Genomic DNA, 13557 nt, shown 5'->3' with positions numbered 1-13557 from the left:
GGCTGGTCTCAGCCATGTTTATGTGATTTATTTCAGGAAAAAGACAAAAGTTACATTCTGTAGTTGGAATTTGAAGGAAAACATTCTAAAGGCATAGCTTCTTTATAATCTAATGAAAGTATTCACAGGGTAAGACTATTGAAACAGAGTGCAGGGGAGACTGAGTTGGGGAAATATTATATAGGAAAAAAAAAGCAGAATAGCTGTCATTTTTTTTTTTCACCTTTCTTTAAAGCAGGCTATATCTTATTGCTTTCTCAAAGGAGCGGAGATGCTTCATAAAAGCAGGCAGACCAACTTATTGCAAGACGTTTTTAGCTTTTCTTTCCTTCTAACTTGCAGTCATTTTCTCTTTACAGTTAAAGATAATGTCACTTTTTGCTATTTCTCTACCATAAATCTCCAGCCATGAGGTATAATGTAAAAACCAGTTATAAAGTTTCATTGTCACTTCTAGAGATGGTAGAAGGCAGATAAAATCTTTCAAAAAGTGTGATTTTTGCCACAATTCTCATCTCCCACTCTTAGGAGTTATACTCCTGGAAAATAATCTATACTTTCTCACTCTTATTTTGAGATTTAATGAGCTGTTATAAATAAGCAATTGTGACAAAAATACACTCAGGTATAGTGAGCTTAGAGAGGATGACCATCAGGAAAAGACTGTTTCAAATGATTCTACCAATTCAAGTGTCACATATAATATTTCTTCTATTTTTAAAGATGAATTCTTCACTCAACTTCATTCATTCTATTTTCACAATCATAATTATTTTCATCAAGTGCTGATATTGAAATTGCAGGTGGTTAAAGAAGCCAATTTTAGAGTATGATAAGATTTTTTTTCCATCTTTATTGAGGTATAATTAACAAAATTGTTTAAGGTATATGAGTTGATGTTTTGCTATCCATCATTACCATTACAGTCAATGGTGATGACATTTTAAATCTACTCTATTGAACTGTGACAAATGTAATAGGTGTTCAAGGGCTATAATCATAGAAAAAAAATCCTGTCCCACAGAAATATATGAAATAAGATGAAACATATAGCTAGGCAGTTCAAAAACTTTTAGATTTAAAAACAAGTTGGAAAGGCACATACCTCTACTGTTCTAATGCACTAAGAAAGTATTGTTCAGTGTCTTATAAAAGTTAATCCTCATATTTTTAATGCATCTAAGGAACGTGACCAAGGGCAACATCACAACTATAAACACTGATACAACCACCACAATAAGAAGCATTGTGATGCAAGTATCGCACTTAGAATGAGTCTCTTTTTTCTTCTCCCCTCAGCTCCCCTCCCTATTTCTTCTCCTTCTGTCTCTGTTTCTCTGTCTCTCCTTTAATTAGCAGTATTGCTAAGTGATCTCTCTTTCTTACTTTCTGTTCATTTATTTGCTCTAGGGCATGAGTCAGAGTCAACTCAATTGTCACAATCTTCTAAGTCCCAGAAAAGTGAATGAGAAGGAGAGTTTCAAGGGAACTCCGATAGCCCTGCATCTGTACAGTAACTCCCTCAAAGCTCTGACCTGGAGAAGAAGAAATGACAGAACGAGATGTGTACTGGCACTGTCCATCTTGTAGGTTACCAGTGAGATTGAAGCATGCGTACTCAGCAAGCGGTGCTGAAGTAAATCACATCCCTATATAAAAGGGATCTTCCCATGAATTAGCAGCCTTTATATGAAGGGCCATTTGGAGTGAGAGATACAGATCTTATTTGAATAACTGAGGGGACAAAAGGATTTTGTGACATGAAAATGAAATATATTCAGTTAAGTGGATATTTGGCTGCCTTCCTTAAGCACTCCTCAGAACAGTTCTTCATATTGTCATGTGAGGAAAAAAAATAATTCTGTATTAGTTGTAATAATGGCATATAAACATTGCTTGTGAGAACTTTCATATTTATAAAGTGCTTTCACACATTTCAAAATGGATTCCCATAATATCCCTATGAGATGGAGAAGTTATTTTGTCATATACAAATTATTGTATATACATTTTTCCACATGTATATATAATACATATACACATATATTTATGTATATAATGTACATATTCTTATGTACTGTTGCAAACACAGAAACCTTTTCAAGATGGTAATACTACTTATAAAACCCAGATCAAGACTTTATATATATTTTATATTATTGATCAGCATGCAGCGAAGTAAACTGAAGTGGTTCAACAGTAACATATTCCAAATATGTACAAGGAACCAAAGTAAGTACGCATCACAAGCAGTGAAATAGTCAAATTTGGAAGCTTGGAGGTCCAGTTTAACTATAACCAGCAAGGACTCCATCTTCTTAGTTCATGAACGCAATAACATCTTAACATTTAAGCCAGATCACGTTTACTCTTAATCACTCTGCTAGAAGCGCTCATAGAGATGCTGCTCAGATACTAGGTAAGATATTGGTATAGAACCTTGCAGATATACAACAAATGGGTCAAAAAGCTGTCAATTATATCAACATTATTTCCAACCACATCCCTATTTCTTGCTGTCGCATACTTCAAGGATTGTGTGGGATGGAAGTTCTCATTTATTTCCAGGTTAAGCTCTATCAAGGGAACTTTTCTCATGGTCCTGCCCTGCAGGGAAGAAGTGTTCTGGATGACTAGCTGCCTGTGGCTCCTTCTTTACCTTGACTTCAAACCTCCAGTTCTAGGGGTATGATGTAAATGAGACTGTCCTGATCAGTGAATACATATTTAGATTGCAACTGGAGAAGCAACCAGTATTATTAACAAATGGTCACTTCCACTTATTTATTCCTAAGATGTAATGAGATAATTTGACAAAACCCTAATAATGGTTATGTGAGAGAGCCAAAGATAAATAGCTCATTACCACTTATGTTTTGAAAACAGAAGTTAATAAGAGAGACTTTGGAAGTTTTTATCAGTGGATTAATGAGAAGAGAGACAAAGGGTCCATTGAGTTAATTTTGTAGCCAGTGTGGCCTGCAATGTTCTAAGTCAAGGGGTAAAATAGGAAAAGTTTCAATAATCTACATTTTCTTTCTTTCCCAAAGTATTTAGTTATGCATTTATATGCAGAGGTGAGAGTCCAGATCTTTAAAGTCTTTAAAAAAGTAAGTTAAGAAAAGATTAACACAAGTAAAGAACTTTTCTGGGTTTACTCCATTTCAGAGCAATGCTGCTGCTGCTAAGTCGCTTCAGTCGTGTCCGACTCTGTGCGACCCCATAGACGGCAGCCCACCAGGCTCCCCCGTCCCTGGGATTCTCCAGGCAAGAACACTGGAGTGGGTTGCCATTTCCTTCAGAAATATTGTTCTATAAATATTTGAATTTTCGTAAGTGGAGTAAACAGTTAAACTCCAGAATTCATTTTATTCCTTTTTTAGTGCCACTTCATGTGCTGCCATATCAAGTGATGCAATAGCTGTAGATATGTCTCCTAGGACTCCTGTGGGCTTTCTTTATGATACGTTTAGTGGTTACTTATATAAAATCCAATGCTTTCCTTTGCCACCTTTTAATTTACTTTAAATTTATTTCATTTTATATCTTTTTAATCACATCAAACCCTTTAAAAAACAAAATGGTTTAAGATGGATGGATAAATGAGTAGATAACTGGATGAGTAATGAGTGGAAGGATAGAAATCACCTGGAATGAGAGTCCGTCATAATCTACTGGGAGTCAGAATTATCTCATAGTCTTGCTATTCATTTGCAGTATAATTGGGATCAAACAAAGAGACTTCGTTTTCTAGCTTCAGTTTCCTAATATGTAAAATCAAGAACTTGGACTAATGATCACTAGGGTCTGACTCAGTCCAACTGCTTGACTAAAGCATGATTCCATTTGCCAGCGTGTTAAACGCCAACAAGGGAAACTTGGGTTTGGGGGACATGTTGTTGAAACTATCCACCATAGGCTTTTTACAATTATAAACTGTTTTGGCCTCATTACCAGTAAAGATTTTCAGTTCAACCTGTGTAACTAATTAGTCTATTCAGTCATAATAGTTAGACTAAAGATTGACACTGACACAGCTGGAAGCATAGATTTACACTGTAAACATCTGCCATTATTTATTTAATTTGGAAATATCCAAATCCATTTCAGAAAGGTCTCTGTTCAAAACCAAAGCAAACCAAGAGGAAATGCGTGTTTAATCACATGCATATTCTAGTTTCCCTTTCAGCACCTCCACTCCACTACCAGCATTCTTTGGAGGTCTTACACTCCCAAATTCTAATTCATGGGCATCCAAGAGAATAGATTATTCCAATTCGTTTCTGAAAATTTAAACTTTCCTTTTAACTTTTCCTTTGGCTAATGCTCCTACTTGCTCTGGCTTAAAATGGAAATGAGCGTAGAGGTCATCAGTATCTTAAAGAAAGATAAAAATTATTTTTTTTATTTAAAAGATTAATTTCAAACTTCCTGATACCAGGTTTTTATTTTGCAGGGACTTCCCTGGTGGCTCAGAGGGTAAAGAATCTGCCTGCAATGCAGGAGACCCAGGTTCAGTTCCTGGGTTGGGAAGATCCCCTGGAGGAGGGCATGGCAATCCACTCCAGTATTCTTGCCTGGAGAATCCCACGGACAGAAGAGCCTTGTTGGCTACAGTCCATGGGGTCACAATGAGTCAGACACAACTGAGCGACTAACACTCTTTTGCATAACTTTGCTAAAATATAATTTTTTTGTTTCATTAAGCAGGGATTCAGTTCATTTTTTTCTCTCATAAGTTCATTTTTCTATGGCATTCTTTCCACATCCCTGTCTTCCCCTTTAGAGTTTTTACTGTTAGGATGACCAGTATCAAATGCATATAAAAATGCATGTTAGAATGAGTAAGGCGTTCATGATATCTTTATGTGGTAAATTTTTCTATCCAGTTTACTTGCACTGTTCTGAAACCATTGCATACATTTTAAACAGCCAAGAAATTCTGAAGAAAATCAAATGGTTTTCAAGTCTGTCATTTCCAAGAAGACAGCTGATTTATGGTCACTTTTTATAATTACCTAAAGCATCAATTGAGGGGAAAAAATTTAAAAAATGTGAAAGCTGGCTGTTTTCAAGGATATTTCAGTTTTTCCCTAAATATTCACGAATGCCAATGTTCAAACATTAAAATTGGGTGAATAAGTCTACAAACGGGTATTTTTTTGGCACTTAACTGTAACACTCAGAGTAATAGTACCTTCATCTGCATTCTGCATAAGCGTGTTGTTGGTAAATATTTAATGAAGTAATAGAGATGGGGGCACTCTTACATTTCAGTCAAAATAAGCTATTAGTTTGATTGTTGTTGTTTCTATTAATGAGTGAATTGTTCCTATGTTTTAGAGTAGAATGGGCATAATCAATTATTTGCAGTTCGGAATCACAACTTAAACTCTCCCAGGTAGTAACAATATTTTGTGCCCATCAGAAAATGCTGTGCCCAGATGAGTGACTAATTTGTTGGTGACTAATTGATCTTCCGGAGAAGGCAATGGCACCCCACTCCAGAACTCTTGCCTGGAAAATCCCGTGGATGGAGGAGCCTGGTAGGCTGCAGTCCATGGGGTCGCTGAGTCAGACACGACTGAGCGACTTCACTTTCACTTTTCACTTTCATGCATTGGAGAAGGAAATGGCAACCCACTCCAGTGTTCTTGCCTGGAGAATTCCAGGGACAGCAGAGCCTGGTGGGCTGCCGTCTATGGGGTCTCACAGAGTTGGACACGACTGATGCAACTTAGCAGCAATTGATCATTTTCTTTGTTACTCTCGTGCTGGAGCTAAAATGGATCCTTCACGTATTGGATCTCAGATTATTATTATTACTTTTATTAGATTACTGAGCATGGGATTGATATCTTTATGTGGCATCTGCTACTCAAAGAAACAAATGAAAAATAAGAACCAAAGCTTCACTGAGATGATGGAATATGCAAAGTTTGTAAAGTCCTTCTACATTTTAAATAGGATTAACTAAAATTACCAATTTGATATATTTCTTTAGTGGTTTGATTTGATCATATTGTTTGGGAATTCTATATATGTCTTACAATTGGGTTTTTTTGTCTTTATTTTATTTTATTTGCACTTTTTCTCCTTTGGTGAAAACTCTAATTTCCCCCACCTAAAACTTCTTGCCAGGTAGATTATCAGTGCAATGGTTCAGACCTAGTTTGAGGAGTTTGTGTTGCTAGTTGTGAATCCTGGCTTTTTTTTTTCTGGAAAGTTCACCTAGTGATAAATCTGATAGGGAAAACTATCAGATTCAGTGCTGAAAGGCAGATATGAATGTCCTCTTCCTTCCTGAGCAGCTTCATGTAAACAGAAGTATCAGCCAGAACAAGTGTCCATCAATTAGTCAAATACATCACATGTTAGGTGGCACTGCACTCAATCAGTTGTCTCAGGCAGCTTAGTCTAAGTTGATAAGTCTAAGAGATGAGACTGAATACTGTTACAATGAGGGCGCACCGTTGCTTGAGACAACTATTTTTTATGTTGTATTTGGATGTATAGCTGAATAGACTGCTCCTGTGTTTTGTTTTGTTTTGTTTTTTTCCCCTCCCCTGGCCGCACACTGCATGGCATGTGGGATCTTAGTTCCCTGACCAGGGATCAAAACCATAAACATGCCTCCTGTGTTGGGAGCATGGAGTCTTAGCCACTGAACCAGCAGCGACGTCCCCTACTGGTGCTGTTTAGAAGTAAAGTTTCAATTGAAATTTTAGAGTAAATCAAGAATTTCTTTGTGGGTATCAAATTCATAGTGGACATCTTTGCACAGTTTAAGTGTGCTCCTTTCCTTACAAAGTAGATTTGTCCTGGTAGAGTTTTCTTGTAGGTGTTTCCATTAGAATGTTTCAGTCTTCAGCAAAACTGTTTACCATGAGGGATAAAGTCTAGCAATGCTATTCTGAGCAAGGATATAATATTACAGACTAAGTTTATCTATCCTCTCATCATATCTTCTTACCACACAGATATGCAATTGTGCTATATTCAAAAAGTAAATATGCCACAAATTCCGTCATTAAATGTGGTGATAGGCAAAAAGTCTCTCTGCAGAACAAAATACATCAGTGTTTCTCTACTTTCTAACCCACTGAATGGTCACTACCTAATAACTCTGAACATTAAATAAATTAATGTTGATTTAGTATGTAAAATAAACTAAAAATAAGCCACCTCCTGAGTTTTCTAATGTCTTACTATTCATTAAAAACTTCCTTTTCCTCCCATTCTGAGTACATTTTCCTCCCCTATACCATGTTGGTATTGATCCATAAAACATGTGAATTAAGTTTCAGTGCCTTTAATTCTTGAATTGTGTACAAGTCTTTTTTTCCCTAAAGGTAAATAAACATAAAGTAGTTTTAGCAGACATTTTGAACAAGCACAGATGTTGGCCATAAAAATATCCAGACCACTCTGAATTAAGGAAGACCAGCATGCGCTTTGACCTATGAGTGGTTAAATATACAGTTAGGGACACTTATCTAAATGTATGGTTATGAAAAGACAGTGCCTTTGCTTGATCAGTATTCTGTCTTCTTCAGCAGGTCGTCTCTTTTCTGGAAAAGGTTATAAACATCAGTGAAAAGTATATTGAAGAATAGAATTGATTAATGTGACATATTTGAGTTTCTTATACCTCTCTTCAACAGCATGTCATAGGGAGATAGTTCCAAACATAGTGAATTAAATTTAAATTACACAGCTTTGGCTAGAAAAGTGTTTAGTTAATTCAGCCCCTGGAATGAAATTTGATTTTCCTCCCTACACTTGAGCCACTTCCTGATTTTTCATACAGTGATGATTTCTATCACGGCATCTATTGATGTGAGATCTTTTATTCACAAGACTGTTGCTGGATTTTAATTTCTGAGAGAAAAATATGAAAAAAGTGTATTGTTTATATCAGGGAAAGTACACTAAAAACTAAAATATAGTTGTACAATAGGGTCATATTTGTACAGTGACTTTTTTTTTTCTACTGTAAAGAGCTATAGGAGGTACTATTTATTCTATGACATCTTTTGTTATTTTAGGTACTGTGATTTGTGAAAAATAACACTGAGAACATTCTGACACTTTCTGTTTGCTGTGGAATTGTTCCAGAAGGCTGTGGAATGTAAAAAATAGGTCGACTTTTAAAACAAAATTTAACTTGTGCAGCCTAAATAATTTAGTGTGCCTGAATTTTCTTGTCTTTGAATTTCTTTTAGGAAGAAACCTTTATTATTTATTTCTTATGTTTGACTTCTAATTCAGAATTTAAATCTAGGAAGCAAAAGATGGAAACTTAGTTCAACCAAGTACCAATAGAGCTACTCTATTCTTGTATAAAAACTAACAAGAGACGTAAAGTTGAGAATAATTCACATATACAACTTCCAGTTTAATATCTGAAATTAAATTATGTAGTCCAAAAAATATTAAATCAGTGCTCCATTTGTGAGACAATAATGTTGGTACTATCACAACTTCTGTAAATATTTCAAAGGTGCTCCTATTCTAGTTACTTTCCATGTACTAAGTTCATCTTTACAACAGCAGTAACAGTGCTCTCGAATTTTTTCAGATGAGAAAAACAAGGAACAGAACAGGTTTTGAGTTTTTAGAACAGAGTGCACCATTAGCACTTTGGAAACTTTGGAGTCAGATCTTTCTTTGCTGGGGGCGCTGTCACATACAACTTAGAATTTTTAGCAGCATCCCTGGTGACCACTCATTGAATGCTAATAGCAGCTCACCTACTCCCACCCTCCACCCAGCTGATACAACTAAAATGTCTCCAGACATTACCAAATGTCTTCCCAGATGGAGGAAGGGAGAGGGGACCACGTCACTGCCAGGATGAGAGACCCTAGATTAAAGAATTTGTCCACGTCCTGCTCCTCCTCCCCGTCCCCCAACCAAGAACAAAACGACATCCCTTTCTGGATTTCATCAATAGAGTTAAAATGCCTCAAGGAAAATGAGAAATTTTTTTCTAACTTGAAATTAATTTTAAAGAGTATCCACTGTAGTTTAAAAAAAAAAAAAAAAAAAAAAAACAGTAGCTTTCTACTTGAAGTTGGCTTTTGAAAAGCAGATTATCAGTGCTGTGCGAATTGGAACAATTGACCTGGCAGACCTCTTAATCCAATAACTTGTTATTATCAAGTCAGGTTGGATGTTCTCCTGAGAGACGTGCTCGTGCCAAAAGAAGGATGTGTTCTTGCCTTTTAAAGCTCACTTTAATGAAAGATACCTACGTGACTATCACACCAATTGCTGGTGGCTATCGCTGGCATTAACAGTTACAATTCCAGGAAAACCAGCATTTGAACTTCTTCTTTTAATATGACAGCAGCGAAATAAATGAATTTGGCCTCCCAACTTAATTGCCAAAAGGAATTAAGAGAAGAATAATGTGAAACCATCTCAAAATACTATTAAAAATACTATATAAAGCTATATTGTGAAGCACTAACATCTGAACAAATTCTTTATTCTTAATTAAAGACCTTGTACTTGAAACATTCTGAGCCTAATTTTTGTCACAAATATACATCATCCCTTGTCTCCATTTTTCAAAGTGACACTATTCTCTTAATATTTATATATTTATACTTTACCCTCTATTGGGCTTCCCTGATGGCTCAGAGGGTAAAGAATCTGCCTGCAGTACTGGAGACCTGGGTTTGATCCCTGGGTTGGCAATATCCCCTGGAGGAGGGAATGGCAACCCACTCCAGCATTCTTGCCTGGAGAATCCCTATGAACAGAGGAGCCTGGTGGGCTACAGTCCATGGGGGTGCAAAGAGTCGGACATTACTGAGTGACTAAGCGTGGCACACTTTACCCTCTATTAGATACTCCCTTAATAAAAATATATTTTATCATATTTCTTATTTTTTCTTTCCTTTAAGACTCCTATTATAATTCTACTTTTCAATAAGGATTTCATCAATATTGCACTTCTAAGTATTGTCTAAACAGTTATAATCTCTTAATCCTTAACAGATGTAATGAGATATTTTCCTTCTTGTACCTTCAATTCTCTCTGTGTTGCCTTAGCTTTAGCCAAATATGATGCAAACCTTCAGTTTCTATGAAATATCTGTGCTGACTTTACTGCTGCTTATAAGTGACAGTAAAGAATAGCCTTTAATGCTTGTAAATATGTTGATTATGTGACTAACTGCTAGGATTTACACACTCTGCTTTTTATTACACTCGTGGTTATCTTCTTTGCTGTAGGTGCAATGAAGCAACTAAAATGTCACAAAGAAAACTGTCACCTCTCTCCTGTTTGCTGTAAAATACCATCCCCCCAGTACTCTTCATTTATTCTGAAACTTTAATGGTGGCAAAGACAATGGGGAGATAATGCCTGATTTTTGAATATTAAAAAGATTAGAATTGAGTGTGAAAGCTCAACAAAAATTTTTAAAAATACCTTCCATGAACTATATTTGCTTCCCTTTTTGCATCAGTGAAAAAATATTCTCTGCTTAATCTGTGTTTCCTAATAAAGACAGGCTATATCTCAAAGATACATTGAATTCTACTTGGTCATGAATATAAAAGGTTATAGCTGTTCTGCTTTTAGGAAGCCAGGCACAAGCCCGGCATAAAGCCCACTGATGCATACCTTGTAGCACTCCAGGGCTGTAATAAATTTCAGATCATCTGTTTCTGCCAGGCTGTTTTTTAAATCGCTGTCTGCTCCTGTGTGCAACTTCACTGTGCAGTTAAATGGATGGGTATCCCAAGTTGGCTGCCACCTATCCTCATGAAAAATAAGCTAGAATCAAGGTTTCACAAATATTGCCAATTCTTCCATGAGGAACCTAACATATGTTGAAGAATGTAAGCTCTGTGTCCTTGGGAAGGGAAATATTGAATTTGGTTTCTCAATCTGTAAGGTAAATGCAAATGATGTTTGTCCACAAGACAAAGATGAAAAGATCTGTTAGGTCCCTTGAAAGTAATCTACTGAATGTGCTTCTTTTACAGACCACAGATGACATCCTTGTGGCCTCAGCAGAGTGTCCCAGCGATGATGAGGACATTGACCCCTGTGAGCCGAGCTCAGGTGGGTTAGGTTAGTCGACTTTTTTTCTTACTTTCTTTGGCTCAACTGTCAATCTTTGTTGCATGCTATAGTCCTTAAAAAAATATCCTGCACTTATATCTAGAAGTCCTCCCTATGAAAAAACACCTTATTGTTAGATGAGTTCTTAGTTTTTACATGGATACAGTTACCTACATTTATTGGGAAAAAAAGTTTTTAAAACAAAACCCACCAAGATTATGTATTTCAGAAAAAGCAATAGAGGCCAGCACACAAGGCTCGTACCTCGCTGTTCATATTCTATTAGCTCACAATGTAATTTTCAATATAATTGTTTAAGGGGATCTCCCTTGGGTCACCTATAGTAAAACTGTAAAGCTTAAAAATTTCATTGCATTGTGGAAAATTATTTGACCTTTCTACTGACAAAAAGTCTTTACCTCTCATCCTGCCAGCAAATTATCTTAAATGATATATTTCTGAATTTTGAAAGTAAGAGTATTATGGCAGTACAGGTACAGTCTTTGATTCATTTAACAGAGACGTGTTTGAGTCTTCCCATGTCTCCCTAAAATTCAAGTTGATGTGTTTTAACTCTAGGTGACATATAATTTACCCTCCTTCTTTGTGATAAAGTATGATTAATACATAAATACAGCTTCCCTGGTGGCTCAGTGGTAAAGAATTTGCCTGCCAATGCAGGATCCCTGGATCGAGAAGATCCCAGGAGAAGGGAATGGCTACCCACTCCAGTGTTCTTGTCTGGGGAGTCCCATGGACAGAGAAGCCTGGCAGGCTACAGTCCATGGGGACACAAAAGAGTTAGACATGACTCAGCGACTAAGCAACAGCTGTTTACCTGCAGCCTTGTACCATCCAGTGGTAGCTGTGGACCCTGAAAATGAATGAATCATAGCCTGAGTTTCATCTACATACTCATAATGCCAAGTATTAGGGTAATTTGCATTAGTTTCCTTTGTAAGCTGTTTCTTCAAATTCAATAATTGTCTTGTTTAGGGTTCGAATCATTGAGGTAGATATGGACTCACCACTATGGGATAACTCATGACTTCTGTAGATGTCACCTGTTACCCCAGGAGAACTTCATATCATAATTAAAAAATTAATGTGTAATTCTTCTGAAGAATATCATTTTTATCTACTCATTCTGATATTTGAATAAAAAATGATTCATGATACATATGTTGCACCTCCTTTTGAATATCACTTCCCTCCACCACTGGCTATAACTATGGACTGTCAGCACTTAGAGCAGCTACTGAGTGCCCATGAGGAACAGAAGCTCAGCTGTCATCTCTCAGCAGGAGAAGGTCTTGAAGGTCCATCCTGGCTATCTTCCCATCTTTCTTTTTCTCACCTCCATCCCACATATCGAAATTCTCAGCCTCCAGAACATTTTTCATATACAGTTATTAGAATGTGACCTGATGATCATCCATTCCCTTTTAGTTGTCTAGACAGACGTGGCCCTTTCCTGATAGTGTTCTGGGCCCCCTCTTTTTTTATTCTCATTCTATGTTAGTAAAAAGCAAAAGCTAGTGCTTTTTTGTCCATTATGTCAGTCCATCTCTGTGCCTTATCCCTCCTTCAAATGTCTTTTTTCCCCATTTCTCATATTTTCATGTTCCTCACCATGACTGTCTTTTTTTGCGTCTTCTCCGAGATCTTCCAGCATGGATCATTCATAAAACTAAGTCTGATATTTGTTATACATTGATATGTGTATGTCTTAACATAATGTTGAAAACAGTCTATGCTATTCTATGCTAAGTCACTTTAGTCGTGTCGGACTCTGTGTGACCCCATAGACGGCAGCCCACCAGGCTCCCCCATCCCTGGGATTCTCCAGGCAAGAACACTGGAGTGGGTTGCCATTTCCTTCTCCAGTGCATGAAAGTGAAAACTGAAAGCAAAGTCGCTCAAAGTCGCGACCCCATGGACTGCCGCATACCAGGCTCCTCCATCATGGGATTTTCCAGGCAAGAGTACTGGAGGGGGGTGCCATTACCTTCTCTGGAAAACAGTCTAGGTTCTTACTAATTATAGTACTTGCTGGTTTTCCTCTGGGCCGAATCCTTTTGCTGTCTGAGTGGAGGCTAATATTTTCTTTATATAGAATCCTAACCTTGAGTACCCAGTAACTTCAGTGTTCGGTTCAGTTCAGTCGCTCAGTCGTGTCTGACTCTTTGTGACCCCATGAATCACAGCATGCCAGGCCTCCCTGTCCATCACCAACTCCCAGAGTTCACTCAGACTCATGTCCATCGAGTCAGTGATGCCATCCAGCCATCTCATCCTCTGTCATCCCCTTATCTTCCTGCCCCCAATCCCTCCCAGCATCAGAGTCTTTTCCAATGAGTCAACTCTTCACATGAGGTGGCCAAAGTGCTGGAGTTTCAGCTTTAGCATCCTTCCTTCCAAAGAAATCCCAGGGCTGATCTCCTTCAGAATGGACTGGTTGGATCTCCTTGCAG

The 13557-nt window shown here is 37.2% G+C and overlaps 1 protein-coding gene across 25 annotated transcripts in view; it reads left to right on the top strand.

The window, feature by feature from the left end:
* Window positions 1–13557, top strand: part of NRXN1 (neurexin 1) — a 1219761-nt gene that overhangs the window by 1175531 nt on the left and 30673 nt on the right. For 15 of the 25 annotated variants that reach the window (XM_070798622.1, XM_070798633.1, XM_070798621.1 and 12 more), the window contains one exon: window positions 11005–11092. In XM_070798622.1, coding sequence (XP_070654723.1) covers window positions 11005–11092 — 88 coding nt within the window. The remainder of the gene's footprint in view (window positions 1–11004; window positions 11093–13557) is intronic. The other 10 variants (XM_070798634.1, XM_070798636.1, XM_070798623.1 and 7 more) reach the window with 1 other exon arrangement.

The sequence above is a fragment of the Bos indicus genome, chromosome 11 (assembly GCF_029378745.1).
Source record: "Bos indicus isolate NIAB-ARS_2022 breed Sahiwal x Tharparkar chromosome 11, NIAB-ARS_B.indTharparkar_mat_pri_1.0, whole genome shotgun sequence".
Classification (NCBI taxonomy): domain Eukaryota; kingdom Metazoa; phylum Chordata; class Mammalia; order Artiodactyla; family Bovidae; genus Bos; species Bos indicus.
Note: the sequence above shows the minus strand (reverse complement) of the source record. Positions and strands in the feature narration are given on the sequence as shown.